An 18778-nucleotide genomic window follows, 5' to 3' on the forward strand; every position below is an offset into this window, starting at 1 on the left:
TTCACAGAACTAGAACAAATAGTCTTAAAATTTGTACGGAGATACAAAAGACCCTGAATAACCAAAGCAATCTTAAGAAAAATGGAGCTGGAGGAATCAGGCTCCCTGACTTTAGACTCTGCTACAAAGCTACAGTCATCAAAACAGTTTGGTACTGGCACTAAAACAGACCTATAGATCAATAGAACAGGATAGAAAGCCCAGAAATAAACCCATGCACCTATGGTCAATTAATCTACGATAAAGGGGGCAAGACTATACAATGGAGGAAAGACAGTCTTCAATAACTGGTGCTGGGAAAACTGGACAGCTACATGTAAAAGAATGAAATTAGAGCACTCCCTAACACCATACACAAAAGTAAACTCAAAATGGATTAAAGACCTAAATGTAAGACTAGACCCTATAAATCTCTTAGAGGAAAACATAGGCAGAACATTCTCTGACATAAATCACTGCAATATCTTTTTCAATCTAACTCCCAGATAAATGGAAATAAAAACAAAAATAAACAAGTGAGACCTAATTAAACTCAAAAGCTTTTGCACAGCAAAGGAAACCATAAGCAAAACGAAAAGACAACCCACAGAATGGGACCAACAAGGGATTAGTCTCCAAAATTTACTAACAGCTCATATGGCTTAATATCATCAAAACAAACAACCCAATCAAAAAATGGGCAGAAGACCTAAATAGACATTTCTCCAGGGTAGACAAAGAGATGACCAAGAGGCACATGAAAAGATGTTCAACATCACTAATTATTACAGAAATGCAAATCAAATCTACAATGAGGTATCACCTCACACCAGTCAAAATGGCTATCATCAGCAAATCTACAAACAATAAATGCTGGAGAGGGTGTAGAGAAAAGGGAACCCTCTTGCACTGTTAGTGGGAATGTAAATTGATACAGCCACTATGGAGAACAGTATGGAGGTTCCTTAAAAAACTAAAAATAGAACTACCATACAACCCAGCAATCCCACTACTGAGCATATATCTGGAGAAAGACATGGAAACAACCTAAATGTCCATCAACAGATGAATGGATAAAGAAGATGTGGTACATATATACAATGGAATATTACTCAGCCATAAAAAAGAATGAAATAATGGCATTTGCAACAACATGGATGGACCTAGAGATTGTCATACTGAGTGAAGTAAGACAGAGAAAGACAAATATCATATTATATTGCTTTTATGTGGAATCTAAGAAAAATACAAATGAAGGTAAGGGGATGGAAAAAGGTATTTCATGCAAACAGAAATGACAAGGAAACAGGGTTTGCAATACTCACATCAGACAAAATGGACTTTAAAACAAGGCTATAAAGAAAGATAAAGAAGGACACTAATGATAAAAGGATCAATACCAGGAGAGGATATTACGCTTGTCAACCTATATGCACCTAATATAGGAGCACCCAAATACATAAAAACAAACACTAACAGATATAAAGGGAGAAAGTGACAGGAACATAGTAATAGTAGGAGGCTTTAGCACCCCACTCACATCAGTGGACAGATCTTTGAGACAAAAAATCAATAAAGGAACAGAGATCTTAAATGATATAATAGAACATTTAGACTTAGTTGATATCTTCAGGACATAACATCAAAAAAAAAAAACCCCAAAATACACATTCTTTTCAAATGCACACAGAATATTCTCTAGGGTTGACCACATACTGGGGCACAAAACAAGTCTCAAATTTAAGAATATAGACATTACTTCAAGCGTCTTTTCTGATCATAATGGCATGAAACTAGAAGTCAACCACAGAAAAAGAAACGAGAAAAAAAATTACATGCAGAATAAACACTATGCTACTAAAAACCAATGGGTCAACAATGAAATCAAAGAAGAAATTAAATACTTTGAGGCAAATGACAATGAAAACACAACCATACAAAATCAGTGGGATGCAGAAGCAGTTCTTAGAGGGAAGTTCTTAACGATACAGGCTTCTTTAAGAAACAAAAATCTCACATTAAACAACTTAACCCACCACCTAAAAGAATTAGAAAAAGAACAAACAAAACCTAAAGTCAGCAGAAGGAAGGAGATAATAAAGATAAGAGAGGAAATAAATAAGATGGAAATTTAAAAAAACGATAGAAAAAAAAATCAATAAAACCAAGAGCTGGTTCTTTGAAAGCGTAAACAAAATTGACAAACCTCTGGCCAGGCTCACCAAGAAGAAAAGAGAGAAGACCCAAATAAACAAAATAAGAAATGAAAGAGAAGAAATCACAGCTGATACCACAGAAATACAAAAAAAACATGAGAATACTATGAACAATTATATGCCAACAAATATGACAACCTAGAAGAAATGGACAAATTTTTAGAAACATACAGCACACCAAAACTGAATCAAGAAGAAATAGATAACTTGAGCAGACCAATCACTAGAAATGAAATAGAATCTGTAATAAAAAAAAAAAAAAAACCTCCCTACAGACAAGAGTCCAGGACCAGATGGCTTCACTGGGGAACTGTACCAAGCAAAGAACTTATACCAATCCTTCTCAAACTCTTCCAAAAGATGTAAGAGGAAGGAACACTCCCAAAGACATTCTATGAAACCACCATCACCCTGATACCAAAACCAGACAAAGACATAACCAAAAAAGAAAATTACAGGCCAATATGTTTGATGAATATAGACACAAAAATTCTCAACAAAACATTAGCAAACCAAATCCAACAACACATAAAAATGTCATACACCACGACCAATTTGGATTCATGCCAGGGTCACAAGGATGGTTCAACATATGCAAATCAATCATTGTGATACACCACATCAACAAAAGAAAGGACAAAAACTACATGATTATCTCAATAGATGAAGAAAAAATCTGATAACATTTGATAAAATTCAACGTCTGTTCATGATAAAAACCCATAAGAAAGTGGGTATAGAGGGAACATATCTCAACATAATAAAAGCTACTTATGACAAACCCAAAGCCAGTATAATACTCAACAGTGAAAAGCTGAAAGCCTTCCTGCTAAAATCTGGAACGTCTTATGGTCCACTTTCACCACTTCTCTTCAACATAGTACTGGAAGTCCTGGCCACAGCAATCAAACAAGAAAAATAAAAGGTATTCAGATTGGTAGGGAAGCAGTAAAATTGTCATTTATATGCAGATTACATGATACTATATATAGAAAACCCTAAAGACTCCACACAAAAACTACTAGAACTGATAAAACAAATTCAGCAAAGTAGCAGGATACAAGATTAACATACAGAAATTGGTTGCATTTCTTTACACTAACAATGAAATATCAGAAAGGGGATGTAAATAAACAATCCCTTTTAAAATCACATCAAAAAGTAAAATAAAATACTTAGGAATAATCCTGACCAAGGAGATGAAAGACTTATATACTAAGAACTACAAAACATTAATAAAGGAAATTAAAGAGGATTCAAAGAAATGGAAAGATATCCCACTCTCTTGGATTGGAAAAATTAATATTGTTAAAATGGCAACACTACTCAAAGCAATCTACAGATTTAATGTGATCCCTATCAAATTACCCATGACATTTGTCACAGAACTAGAACAAATAATCCTAAAATTTATATGGAACCATAAAATTGCGAAAGCAATCCTGAGGAAAAAGAACAAGGCAGGATGCATAACCCTTCCAGACTTCAGACAATACTACAAAGCTACAGTAACGTGATACTTCCACAGTGTGATACTGCCACAAAAACAGACATATGGATCAATGGAACAGAATAGAAAGCTCAGAAAAAACCCACACACCTATGGTCAATTAATCTTCAACAAAGGAGGCAAGACTATAAAACAGGAAAAAGACAGTGTCTTCAGCAAATGGTGCTGGGAAAGTTGGACAGCTGCATGTAAATCAATGAAGTTAGAACACTCCCTCACACCATGCACAAAAATAAACTCGAAATGGCTTAAAGACTTAAACATCAGACATGACACCATAAAACTCGTAGAAGAGAGCACAGGAAAACATTCTCTGACATAAAATATTACTACATAAATTGTAGCAATATTTTCTTAGGTCAGTCTCCCAAGGCAATAGAAATAAAAACAAAAATAAACAAATGGGACCTAATCAAACTTACAAGCTTTTGCACAGCAAAGGAAACCATAAACAAAACAAAAACACAACCTATGGAATGGGAGAAAATATTTGCAAACAATGTGACAGACAAGGGGTTAGTATCCAAAATATACAAATAGCTCATAGAACTCAATAACAAAAAACAACCCAGTCGAAAAATGGGCAGAAGACCTAAATAGACATTACTGCAAAGAAGATATACAGATGGCCAATAGGCACATGAAAAGATGCTCAATGTCACTAATTACAAAACTACAATGAGGTACCACCTCACACCAGTCAGAATGGCCATCATTAAAAAGTCTACAAATAGCAAATGCTGGAGAGGGTGTGGAGAAAAGAGAACCCTCTTACACTGTTGCTGGGAATTTAAATTGGTGCAGCCACTATGGAAAACAATATGGAGGTTCCTCAGAAAACTAAAAATAGAGTTGCCATATCCAGCAAGCCCACTCCTGGGCATATACCCAGACAAAACTATAATTTGAAAAGCTACATGCACCCCTATGTTCACAGTAGCACTATTTACAATAGCCAAGGCATGGAAACAACCTAAATGTTCATTGACAGATGAATGGATAAAGAAGTTGTGGTATATAAATACAATGGAATATTACTTAGCCATAAAAAAGAATGAAATAATGCCTTTTGCAGCAACATGGATGGACCTAGAAATTACCATACTAAGCAAAGTCAGAAAGAGAAACACAAATACCATATGATAGCACTTATATGTGGCATCTAAAATACAATACAAATCAACATAAACATATCTACAAAACAAAAACAGACTCACAGATAATAGAGAACAGAACTGTTGTTGCCAAGAGGAAGGTGGGGTAGAGGAGAGAAGGGATGGGAGTTTGGGATTAGCAAAGGCAAACTATTTTATATAGGATGGATAAACAAGGTCCTACTATATAGCACAGGGAACTATATTCAATATTCTGTGACAAACAGTAATAGAAAAGAATATGAAAACGAATATATATAACTGAGTCACTTTGCTGTACAGAAGAAATTAATACAACATTGTAAATCCACTATACTTCAATATAATTTTTTAAAGAAAAGATTCCTATGTTCTGAAGCTTCAGGGTTTAATGCAGTATGCCTTTAAAATTTTTGGATAAAGCATTCAAAGGACTTCAGATGCTTTCCTTTTTTCAGCATGTATAATTCAACCTTGGATCAATTCACCTTAGGGGGAAGAGCCTCTACTATTGCTTCTATCAGCCCCTGAACATTGCCCTTGAGCTGATCCACTTCCTGATTATTTGTAGGAGAAGCTGAAAGAAATTCTGGTCATCTGTTTACCCTGTGAGGGGGGTTTTCCCCAGGTGCCATCTGGCTTGTCTGATGGCTGCACTGTAATCACAGGTGGGCAGAATACCCCTTAGCAGCCAGTCAAGGTCCCTGTGAGCGGGGTTATAGATAACCACTGATCTTTCTAACTCCTCTTTAAATTCGGTAGTATGTTCTGAAAGTGCAGGTAAAAGGGCTTTATGATTTATTGGATCTGCTGCTATCCATGGGACATGAATTCTTTGCAGTGGCGGTCCAGGCTACACACACAAAGGATGCTGCATAGCAAGGCCCGAAGGTGGCAGAGCCTGATTACAGGGCCCTGGAAAGTCAGAGGAGTTGCAAAGGACAGCAGTGCTAGCCTTACCACCCATCCTGGGTGATTCTTCTAAATTCACTTCCTGGCTTTTAGCATCTACACAAGTAAGCTGTATACCCCTTGCCTGGAAGTCAGGCCAGAGTGCTCTCTGTAAATCTTGTAAGGAAAGGGAAGTTAAAACAGGTAGACAGGGCCAGATTTTGAGAAGGGGGATTTACATGGAATGTGGACTTTTTCTTTTGAGTCTAATTTCTGTTCTTTCTGTTAAGGGAGTCCCCAAGGCTGGCTGTTGTACTCCTCTGTGTCCTCTTTTTAATTTTGTCTTTCCATCGGTTGATGGAAAGACAGTTGTTGATGGAAATACAGTTGTTTAGCATGGGAGCTCGCTCACTTTTTTTCTCAAAAATAGAAGTTTTTCCAGTTCAAAGGATCCATTCTCTGGCCACTGACAAATATGGTCTTATATTAATCTTAAAGGTGACTCAAACCCATAAGCCTTTTTATGGCTTAACCATGAACACAAGAAGTGTCCCAGAAGAGTGCAAAAGATGTAGCTTTCACAAGATCCACAAAGTTTACTCCCAGAATTAGCCAAAGAAAGCAAAAACCTTCATTGTCACAGGTAGTAAGAATGGTATAGTGAAAACGGAATTCCCACCAGAATGGGTGATGCCTCTAGTCGCAGACCTGCTCATCTCTGACACTGGGCAGGCGTTACTGGAGTGGGACTTTTCCAGCACTAACAAGACAATGAAGGTTGAGACAACAAAGGCCCCTTATGGGCTGGGACACCTTAAGACAAACTTCCGAAGAACTGGCACAGTTGGACAAAAAGAATGCGCTTGTTGCACTATTTACAATAGCCAGAACATGGAAGCAACCTAAATGTCCATTGACAGATGAATGGATAAAGAAGATGTGGCACATATATACAATGGAATATTACTCAGCCATAAAAAGAAATGAAATTGTTATTTGTAGTGAGGTGGTTGGACCTAGGGTCTGTCATACAGAGTGAAGTAAGTCAGAAAGAGGAAAATACTGTATGCCAGTGCATATATATGGAATCTAAAAAAAAAAGAAATCGTACTGATGAACCTAGTGGCAGGGCAGGAATAAAGACGGAGACATAGAGAATGGACTTGAGGGCACGGGGAGGGGAGGGGGAAGCTGGGAAGAAGTGAGAGAGTGGCATGGACATATATACACTATCGAATGTAAAATAGCTAGCTAGTGGGAAGCAGCCGCATAGCACAGGGAGATCAGCTCGGTGCTTTGCAATGACCTAGAGGGGTGGGATAGGGAGGGTGGGAGGGAGACGCAAGAGGGAGGGGATGTGGGGACATGTGTATGCATATGGCTGATTCACTTTGTTATACAAGAGAAAAACTAACACAGTATTGTGAAGCAATTATACTCCAATAAAGATCTATATATTAAAAAAAAAAAAAAAAAAAGAATGCTGCTTGTCACTTCATGTCTCAGATCCTGAGTCTATTTGGCTGCCCACCAGTTACAAGCTGATACTTGCATCTCCTGGCTGGCTTCTCTCTGGTTAAGCCAGAGAGAATATTTTCACTGGTCATGAAGCCAAGCTCTCAAGACAGAACAAGACGAGGGGGAGCCTCACCCGTTTTTTAAATATAGGAGACCCACAGCAAAGTTTGTCTAAACAGATGCAGGTCCATTAGAACTGTGAACTCACCAGTCTGTGAGGCTGGCCCGAACAACAGGCTCAAAGGACCGATGCCTGCATTTCTACGCTATGGTTTTCCTCCTTATGAAAAGTGACACAAAAGCTAGAGACAAAAGAAAACAGTAACCATGGAGGAATTGGATCAATAGAAAACAAAAGTACTCAGAACAGATGTTTTCCAGAGTCACAATACCTAAGGAACTAGTTTACACAAGTATTTTTCTCCTGCTAATCTAAATTTAGAAATGGATTCTCACCACTTCCAGGAGATTGACCTGAAGGATTCTTACTGTCTGCCAGCTCTTGTCAGAGGTCCCAGGATCTCCCACCTGCAGCCCCAGAGCAAGTGGTGTCCAGCCAGTGGAGCCCCCCATGCGTACCAAATTGTAGGAATAGAAAAATTTTCCCTTCCTCCCTTCTAGGTTCTTTGGCTAATCTAATAATTAATTGACATAAGATGTTACCAGGTGAAAAACTAATTTCGTACTTACAGGAACCCCATAAGAATGAGACTTAAAGGCAGTCTCCAGTTGAGGCTTGTATACTGTCCTGAGCTAAGGAAAGGGATAGGAGCCTGGGGCTTCAGAGGGGAAGAAGGCAATTCACAGCAGATGAGAAGAGCAGATGTTTGCCATGCAGATTAAAAAAAAAAAGTTCTCTCTGGTAATAGCTCTCTTTCTGGTGCAGGCCCCCTAGTGAAATTCTTTTAGGCAGTTAAGGGAGAGGTAAAAGGCTTTTCCTGAGTCTGCTTGAAAGGTCTTCATTCCTTTCAGCTCAAAATAATCCACATGCCAAAGTGGTTCATTTTGGGGGTGGCATATTCTGCCCCCCCCCTTCAACATAATATGTAGTCATTGCAGAAAAATCAGAAAACAGAGAAGGGAAAAAACCCCAGAAATTTCCCTTAACCCCACTACCTCCCAAAGCATATTTATTTGTATGCTTATATGTTTTCTCTTACTAAAATAAGACACTCTGCACATATTGCTGTAGAGCAGTCCCCCTTTCATCCGTACATACATCTTTAATATTCTTCCACATTTTAAATACATTACTACTTTGTTTTTAATGTCATTTTATAATAGAGATATACCATAACATCCAATTTTTGGACATTTAAGTTGCATCCACGTTTTCACTATAGGCAATGTGATAATGAACATTCTTATACCTGAATGTTTGCACATATCCTTACTTATTTCACTGGGATAGAAGTAGAATTGTTGCACCACAGTGTACTCACATTTTTTAATGCTTTTGAAATCTATTGCCAAATTGTCTTCCATACATACCAATGTATTTTGCAACAGCAATATAATTATAATAGTACCAGCTTCACCACACCCTACTGTTAAATATTGTAGTATTTCTCTAAACTTGGCCAATTTAATTGGACAAAAGTTATATCTTAAAATTTTACATTTCTTCGATTAAAATACAGAGGTTATGTTTTATATATTAATCATTGCCATTTGTATTTTATCTTTTCTAACTTGTCTATTCATCCCCTTTGTTCTCTTTTTCTATTAGAGTGTTCAACTTTAAAAATTTTTATGTATAAGAACTTCCTTTAATTTCTTGCAAATATTTTTTTCCAGCTATTTCTCTTTTGTTTTTTAAAAAATTCTGTTTGGAAACAAACCATTGTTTTTTGTTTTATAAGTTTAGCATTTACATGTATTAAATGTTACTGCACATTTTTTTTTTAAGGTATGAAAGCTTTCAAAATCCAAAGAAGAGAAAAAATCAAAGTGGAACAGTGTTTCGACCTGGACAGAAAGTAACTCTGGCATAAAATATACTTCTGATTTTTTTGTGTGTTTATGTGTGTGGTAGTTTGTCCCTGTGTTGTAGCAGTGAAAATGGTGTCTGTACATTTCTTTTTAATTTAACTTAATTTGTTAATCTATAAAATCAAAGATTTGGTAAACCTGTGTTTATGTAATGATCAGGATTACTTGATATTAATACTTTAGAATAAATTGGGACACTTAAGAGATTCTGTATTTTATTACCTATATATTTAAATCCTTAATGAAGTAATATTGGCCACATGGAATAACTGATTTTTTCTCCTTTGAAGAAGAAAAGAGAATGTAATTAAATACGTTTCTTAGAATTCACTGACAGTTGCATATTCAGCATCTTTCTTGCATTTGACAAGCTTTATGCTTAGCACCTTCTTGACTGTTTTGGAAATAAAATATCCAATTATCTACTGATCCAATTATCTGTTCTGATTATCTGAAAATGTGGAATTTACACACAATTTAAATAAATTTAGTTGGTCCTTCAATCAGCAGTGAGATGACATCCCCCTAATATACTACATCCAGCTGCAAGGCCAGGAGCTTGAATGATGTCCATTCCTCCCCCAGCTCCATGACGACGTTATCTGGATGTGCTGTGATCTGTGAACTAAATTGTAAAGTCAGTCACTATCAACACAAACTATATATAGTAATGTGGTAAAGGGAAAGGAGAAAGCTAAGTAGAATATGCAAATAAATGCATAAGACAGCAAAGAAAAATGTACAGGCTGTAACCATTGCCCTTTCTGCAATTAATCATGAGGCCATGGCTGATATGTTTCATTTCTCTCTTCCATTACTTATTCCATGTTCCTCTGACTTCAGCCCTCACCCTAGTGGATTAGAGGCCTTTACTCAGTGGGATGGTCTAAACCTTCATTTCCATCTGCGCCTTTAGTGGCCTAAGATTGCAGATGTCTTCCATTAAATTTACCATGAACACTCAATATTACAAGGTTCCTGTCATACTTCTCCCATCCCCCACTGTATAGCACCAACTCTGTATTCACTCAGCCAATATTGTAATCCTCCCCTTTCAAACCACTGGAATCATCACTATGTTCCCCTCATAGAAGCAGTCCTCCTTTGCTTCCCTCTAAACCAGCAAAGCTCAGAATCACAAGGAATGCAAGCAAAGATGTTTGAGTCACTAGGTATTAACTGAGAAGTGCCATTCTCCCTTGCACTTTGGTTCCCAGATCCTTCTATTAAAGCCATGATCACTGGTTCACAGTACATACTATATGTACTACATCTTGCAGAACAGGACTCCACCCTCACAGAGTTATCTCACCAAAAGGCCAGCTGTTTCAGGGTGAGGGGTATTTACATTAAGTCCAGGTAATTCACTATAAAGTGAGTTTCTTGATCAGAAGCAAGTGTCGTAAGGGATAGCATAACAGTGAAAGCCATCTAGTGAGTCCCTGAAAGATGGTGGTGGCAGAATTTTGGAGGACAAAAGTCCAATTCCAGAATGTGTCACCTTCAGGGAGGACAAATTGCTGCCTCATCTCTTTTAGGAGAGGGACAAATGTAATCAACCTTCCACCGGGCACGGGCTGGCGTCCCCTGGTGTGTACCTAGGTGGTCATTGCTGCAGACTAGTAGGCTGTGAGGATAGGTGGATGGTCAGGTCAGCTGCAGTGAGGGGAAAGCCACACTGTAGAGCACACATAGACCCCCATCCTGGCCACCGTGGCCACTTTGTTCATGAATACAGTAAACAAGTACTGGGTAGCTGGAAACAAAGGCTGATTGATATCCATAGAGAGGTCACCTAGAGCACCTCATTATTCAAAGCACTGAGGAATTTTAGCTGAGCATTCACACAGGACACAAACATTCTCACTCTCTGAATGCATTTCAAGAACTCTGGCCATACCTCTCTCCCAGACCTCCTCATGGCCCCTTCTCCAATCATGCTGTTTCCAAATCTGATCATTTAGTTAAGATACTAGCCACTGTCTATGAATCAGCATGGATTTCTATATCAAACATCTCTACCTCCTGGCAAAATGGAAGAGACAAGTTGTTCAGAAAATCTGCTCCCTGGGATGATTCCCTTACTCTACTGGTCGTCAGGGCTATCCCCTCAGTATAGCAGAAATGCCTTCACTCTGATGCATTCGCAGTGGAGTTCTGGGTCTCTGGGAAATCATGTTGACGCAGACCGAGCATCTCTGTTAATCCCCAGAAGGTCTGGTTATTTCTCAGGACACCTGGGAAATGGCCTGGTGAGTGGCTTTGGGTCCTTTGGGGAAGACTTAGAGGAAGGAAGATCCTTAGCAAGTATTCATGATGTTATCGCAGGGCCGTTTCCCTAGACACTTGACTTCTCCTGCATTCTTGGTCTGATCTAGACCTGAGATTGGGTCAGGGGCCATGACTATATTGTGATGACTTAAGTCAGGCCTTTGTTTACTAACAGAGAGGTTTTTAAATAATAAAAATCAGGTTGCATCTTTGACCATCTATTTTGGTCTTAAGGATCCCACAGTTAGGCAACACTAAAGATCCCTGTAGGTCAGACCATTGTAATTAATGCACTGGCTCTGCTGTTGATTATGGTAGCCACATCCACCTGGCCTCTCACATTGCCGCTACCTGACCCCACCCCTGCTGCCCCAGGATCCACCATCACTGAAATCAGCATGTTTCTACTACAACATCTCCCACTTGCATTCTCATCAATTGTTGCAGATTCTACAGACTGACTCATTCAACAACCATTCCAACGCCCTCACCTCCATCTTCCTATGGTCCTTGGAAAGTGAATTACTGAGTGACATAATCTCCATTGCAGCCATGCATGGTTATGTGACAGTTCTATCTAGACAATGAGTATAAGTAGGTAGAAGTCCCTGGGGTAAGCTTCCTTCCTGGAATGAGGGCACAATGTCTGGAGATGCAGCAACCATCTTGCAAACATGAGGGTGAAAACCACAGACAATAGAGCAAGGAAACAGAAGGAGCCTGGTTCCCTGATGGCATCACTGAGCTGACATACCAGCTCTAAATGTCCTACTCAGACCTTTTTATGCCTGAGGCAGATAAACCCCTTGTTTGCTTCTCTGAGTAGGTTCCTATTATAGCCAAAACCAATCCTGACAGATGCACCAATGATTTCGTAAGGCCTCACTGAGGAGTATTTTCTGACACCTACACTATCTTGGGGGACAGATTTGGGTGGTGGTAAGTTGGTGAATTGTACATGATTCATTCATTCAACATATGTATCTCACAAACTCTTTGGATTTCTTTCTTTATATTATACCAAGATATTTCAAGCACCTCAACTTTATTCATCATGAGTCATTGAGTCTGGGTTCCAAATACCCAACCGTGGAGTCAATTAGAACATTCCCAGATGCTGAAACAGCACACTGAATCAAAAATCAAGTGTATTAATTAAAAACAAAAGTGCAGGGACTTCCTGGTGGTGCAGTGGTTAAGAATCCACCTGCCAATGCAGGAGACACAGGTTCGAGCCCTGGTCCAGGAAGATCCCACATGCTGTAGAGTAACTAAGCCCGTGTGCCACAACTACTGAGCCTGTGCTCTAGAGCCTGCAAGCCACAACTACTGAGCCCGTGTGCCACAACTACTGAAGCTGGCATGCCTAGAGCTCGTGCTCTGCAACAATAGAAGCCACTGCAATGAGAAGCCCGCGCACCACAGCAAAGAGTAGCCCCCGCTCGCCGCAATTAGAGAAAGCCCGCAGGCAGCAATGAAGACCCAACACAGCCAAAAATAAATAAATAAAAAAAATTTTTAAAGTGCATTAATGCATTCAACTTGACTAATAATTATGATTTTCCCTACTTAGCCTAGTACCCACACACATATTCTACCTTCACATATATTCTTTAGAATTTGCATGAAAAAGAAAAATATTGTAGTTTTTTTATTGTCTAAGCCTTCTTCTCTTGGATTGACTTTTAATTCACTCCCTAGGGCATGTTGGGATGGGACAATAGAAGGGAGGGTTGGAATGCAAGAATGAGCATTCTTTTACAAGGCTGATCCTTCACAGATAGGGGCATTTCAGGGTCTTCAAGCAAGGGACATAGGGGTTGCTTCACTAAAGATTTTAAAAGGGTGGGGATTCAAGGGAATCCAGTTTCTTCCATGTGTCTCCATCCCAATTATCAGGGATTCAACTCTTTTTCAATCAACACCTTAACTTTTCCATAAAAGATCTAAAATGGCTATGAACTCAGTGGATAATGTCATTCAGTAAACTGTGGAATCAAACTCCTGTTTTTGTGCCAAAGTTTGGCACAAAAACAGAAATATAGATCAATGGAACAGGATAGAAAGCCCAGAGATAAACCCACGCACCTACTGTCAATTAATCTATGACAAAGGAGGCAAGAATATACAATGGAGAAAAAAAAAGCCTCTTCAATAACTGGTGCTGGGAAAACTGGACAGCTACATGTAAAAGAATGAAATTAGAACACTCCCTAACACCATACACAAAAATAAACTCAAAATGAAAAGGGAACCCTCCTACACTGTTAGTGGGAATGTAAGTTGGTACAGCCACTATGGAAAACAGTATGGAGTTTCCTTAAAAAACTAAAAACAGAGCTACCATATGATCCAGCAATCCCACTCCTGGGCATATATCCAGAGAAAATCATACTTAGAAAAGATACATGCAATGTTCATTGCAGCACTATTTATGATAGCCAAGACATGGAAGCAACCTAAATGTCCATCAACAGAGCAATGGATAAAGAAGATGTGATACATGTATACAATGGAATATTACTCAGCCATAAAAAAGAATGAAATAATGCCATTTGCAGCAACATGGATAGAACTAGAGATTATCATACAAAGTCAGACAGAGAAATACAAATATCATATGATATCACTTATATGTGGAATCTAAAAAATGATACAAATGAACTTATTTACAAAACAGAAACAGACTCACAGACTTAGAAAACAAACTTATGGTTACCAAAGGGTAAAGGTGGGAGGGAGGGATAAATTAGGAGTTTGGGATTAACATATACACACTACTATATATAAAATAGATAATCAACAAGTACCTACTGTATAGAACAGGGAACTCTACTCAATACTCTGTAATAACCTATATGGGAAAAGAATCTGACAAAGAATGGAGGATATATATGTATAACTAAATCACTTTGCTGTACACCTGAAACTAACACAACATTGTAAATCAAATATACTCCAGGATAAAAAGAAAAACTCAAAATAGATTAAAGACCTAAATGTAAGACCAGATACTATAATACTCTTAGAGGAAAACAGAGGCAGAACACTCTGACATAAATCGCAGCAATATCTTTTTGGATCCACCTCCTAGAGTAATGAAAATAAAACCAAAAATCAACAAATGGTACCTAATGAAACTTAAAAGCTTTTGCACAGCAAAGGAAACCATAAACAAAACAAAAAGACAATCCACAGAATGGGAGAAAATATTTGCAAACCAAGCAACTGACAAGGGATTAATCTCCAAGATATACAAACAGCTCATGCAGCCCTATATCAAAACAAAAAAACAACTGAATCAAAAAATGGGCAGAAGACCTAAATAGACATTTCTCCAAAGAAGACATACACATGGCCAAAAAGCACATGAAAAGATGCTCAACAACACTAATTATTAGAGAAATGCAAATCAAAACTACAATGAGGGGCTTCCCTGGTGGCGCAGTGGTTGAGAATCTGCCTGCCAATGCAGGGGACATGGGTTCGAGCCCTGGTCTGGGAGGATCCCACATGCCACAGAGCAACTAGGCCCGTGAGCCACGACTACTGAGCCTGCGTGTCTGGAGCCTGTGCTCCGCAATGGGAGAGGCCGCGACAGTGAGAGGCCCGTGCACCGCGATGAAGAGTGGCCCCCGCTTGCCACAACTAGAGAGAGCCCTTGCGCAGAAACAAAGACCCAACACAGCCATAAATAAATAAATAAATAAATTTATAAAAAAAAAAAAAAGAGAAATGATGTTTTTAAAAAAAAAAAAAAAAAAAAACTACAATGAGATATAAACTCACACCAGTCAGAATGGCCATCATCAAAAAGTCTACAAACAATAAATGCTGGAGAGGGCATGGAGAAAAGGGAACCCTCCTACAGTTTTGGTGCGAATGTAAATTGGTACAGCCACTGTGGAAAACAGTATGGAGGTTCCTTAAATAACTAAAAATAGAGCTACCATATGATCTAGCAATCCCACTCCTAGGCATATATCTGGAGAAAACCATACTTTGAAAAGATACATGCACCCCAATGTTCATTGCAGCACTATTTACAATAGCCAAGACATGGAAGCAACCTAAATGTCCATCGACAGATGAATGGATAAAGAAGATGTGGTACATATATACAATGGAATATTACTCAGCCATAAAAAAGAATGAAATAATGCTATTTGCGGCAACATGGATGGACCTACAGATTATCATACAAAGTAAGTCAGACAGAGAAAGACAAATATCATATGATATCATTCATACGTGGAATCTAAAAAAAAATGATACAAATGAACTTATTTACAAAACAGAAACACACTCACAGACTTAGAAAACAAACTTATGGTTACCAAAGGGGAAGGGGGTGGGTAGGGATAAATTAGGAGTTTGGGATTAACATATACACACTACTATATATAAAAGAGATAATATAAAAATATAAAAGAGATAACAAAGACCTACTGTATAGCACAGGGAACTCTACTCAGTATTCTGTAATAACCTACATGGGAAAAGAATATGATAAAGAATAGAGATATATATACATATATATATACATGTATATACATATGTATAACTAAATCACTTTGCTGTACTCCTGAAACTAACACAATATTGTAAATCAACTATACTCTAATATAAGATAAAAATTAAATTAAAAAAAATTTTTTTTAAACTCTGCATTTGATTTTCAGCCTCATGGCTCAGAAAGACAAGGGATTCCTTTAGCCTTCATACAAATCCCTGATTTTCAGCCTATGCCTTGAGCTAAACGTATAAACATCTGAGCTTGTCTTTCTCTTTAAGCTCTCTAGTGCTATAGTCAACTCACCCTTTTGAAATCCTCACGTGTTTCATACTATTCCATAGCAGCCACCTCTTCAATGGGTACTTCATTCCCGGGAATAATTTGTGATATTTTAGCTGTTTTGCCACTGCATGTCGTGGTATGCCAAATTCACGTCCCTTAATACAGAGTGGATTTTCCCTGCCCTCAGCCTTTAACTAGGGCAGATAACCAGTCCCAAATGTCCCCTAATTTTCTTCAAAGTCTGTTGCCTGCAACCACTTCTGGTACTGATTTCTGTATCCATCAAGTTTTTAGCTGTAAGCAACAGAACCCAACCCTGGCCCTTTGAAGCAGAAAGGAATTTATTGATGGTTTTATTGGTCTAGAAAACAGAGAGATGCTCAAAGACTTGTGGGTTTGTGTCACTAGTCTTTGGGTGACAGGGGACCTTAGCTTGAAGGGGCTGTCACTCCAAAAAACAGGCCTCTGAGAGCCAGCCAACCAACACCAACCTCACCCAGAAGACTCTTGCTATGGATGACATCATCCTATTTATAGCTCACAAAGTCTGCCCACTCCTCAACTTCTAGCTTCTAGGAAACCCTGCGTTTAAGGTCAGCAGTCTGCTCTGCTAAGGAGCCTGGGCCTAACGGGCATAGCTCATAGTTACTAAAATAAGCAAAAAATTCAGCTTTATTTATTTTTTATTTCAGACACTAAGTGGTGATCTATCTCATCATCCTTTGATGTTTTCCTAGTCAGTATTAATAATTCCTAACCTGAAATCTAGTCATCTATTAGGAGTCTGACTGGGAGAACACTTAATGTGAGCACCAGCTATTAACTTGCAGGTTTTTTGCTTGTTTGACTATATCCAGTTGCCTCCACCTTGTATTGAAAATTCCACAAAGGGCCAGGGTTTTGTGCATGTTGTTCAGTGCTGTAATCTAGAACAGTGCGCCTTGTACTGGTGATCATTCAATAAATAAATAATAAATATTTGTGAGTGAATCATTCTTATTTCAACTGAAACTGGAATAAATTTATTCCTTTGAATAAATAAGGGGAGAAAAGAAAAACAAAATCTAATATTTTAGCCATTAACTTATTTTTTTTAAGATTAGAACTGATATGATTGATTAGGAATCAGTTTTGATTGTAAAAGCAATGGAAATTGGCCATCTACAATAGTTTCAGGAGGTATTAGAAGCATGGATTCTTTTTTTTTTTTTTTTAGTTTATTTATTTGGCTGCGCTGGGTCTTGGCTGCCGCACGTGGGATCTTCATTGCGGCACACAGGATCTTTTAGTTGCAGCATGCGGGATCTAGTTCCCTGACCAGGGATCAAACCTGGGCCCCCTGCTTTGGGAGCACAGAGTCTTAACCACTGGACCACCAGGGAAGTCCCAGAAGCATGGATTCTTAAATTAAACGGACATTTTACATTCCTCTAGTAAAATACTCAATACTCATAAATATAAAGAAAAAAATATATGTAAAATGTAAACACTAGACAAAGGCATTATGTCGTGGAGTCTACTCATTTTCTAGGCAACCTGACATTTTTTTTTTTTACAGAACTGGTATAGGACTCAGCCTCCCAGGAAATTTCCAAGAATCAAACAAATCAACAACAGAAAGGAAAGAATATTCCAGGATAACAAATACCATCAACTATGCTGAAAGGGAAATTTTTAGAGGTTTTTAGACAGAAAGTTGAAATGACGCATTTTGGCTAGACATTTATTCTGGCCAGATATTTTGTAGGAATCAGTGTCAGTTAAAAAGAATGTTACAGCTTCTTCACAAAAGTAAAAATGCTGAGAGCTAAGCCACTGATTTTCAAAATATTTTCACCACAACCCAGAGTAATACATTTTCCAACATGATCTAGTCCATATGTGCACATGGCTGAAACTAAAGTTTCACAAAACACCTACTCTTACCACATGTGATATTCTCTGACACTTTTCTCTTTTATTCTATTTCACACAAATAATGAAATTCTTAACCATACATGGGTTGAGACTTGCAAATTGAAAAACTCTGGCCTAAAGAGGAATAAAAGTACTGGAATATAGAATTGCATTATAACTAATGCATATATATATATTAAACACATAACACAAAACACTTTAAACTTACTGTTTTCTCAGAGAAGTAAAACCCGCCTAAGTAGAAGCATGCACTAGTGTTCAAGAGTTATAAAATTCTACAGTTGGTAGAATCTTTGTTGTTGTTGTTGTCTTTGATGCAACTTTATTTATTCAGTAGCATTTGGGAAACTTTCATATTCTCTAGTAAATACAGATAAGTGGATTCACCATAAAGTCAATCCCACCACAAAATTATTTGGGTCAATTACCAAATTAGTTTACCTTTCCCAATTTTGAAGGGATTACAGAATTTTTAAATCATCCCACATGTAAATTAAGCAAAAATTTTTTTTTCTTTTTTTTGGCTGCACCATGTGGCTTGTTGGATCTTAGT

The 18778-nt window shown here is 38.0% G+C and overlaps 1 protein-coding gene and 1 long non-coding RNA gene across 5 annotated transcripts in view; one reads left to right on the top strand and one right to left on the bottom strand.

Annotated features, from left to right (window-relative positions):
• PEX1 (peroxisomal biogenesis factor 1) overlaps nucleotides 1-9668 on the top strand; it is a 78789-nt gene extending 69121 nt beyond the window's left edge. For all 4 annotated transcript variants that reach the window (XM_082471678.1, XM_082471677.1, XM_082471681.1 and 1 more), the window contains one exon: nucleotides 9157-9668. In XM_082471678.1, the coding sequence (XP_082327804.1) occupies nucleotides 9157-9241 (85 nt within the window). In that variant the 3' untranslated portion in view covers nucleotides 9242-9668. The remainder of the gene's footprint in view (nucleotides 1-9156) is intronic.
• LOC309665635 lies at nucleotides 9291-15921 on the bottom strand. Its single transcript, XR_014266599.1, has 2 exons — nucleotides 15296-15921; nucleotides 9291-14946 (listed from the first exon to the last, which is right to left on the bottom strand). It is a non-coding gene; the product is annotated as an uncharacterized lncRNA (long non-coding RNA).
• Nucleotides 15922-18778: the final 2857 nt, after the last annotated feature.

This window comes from Balaenoptera physalus (assembly GCF_965194825.1).
Source record: "Balaenoptera physalus genome assembly, chromosome: 8".
Classification (NCBI taxonomy): domain Eukaryota; kingdom Metazoa; phylum Chordata; class Mammalia; order Artiodactyla; family Balaenopteridae; genus Balaenoptera; species Balaenoptera physalus.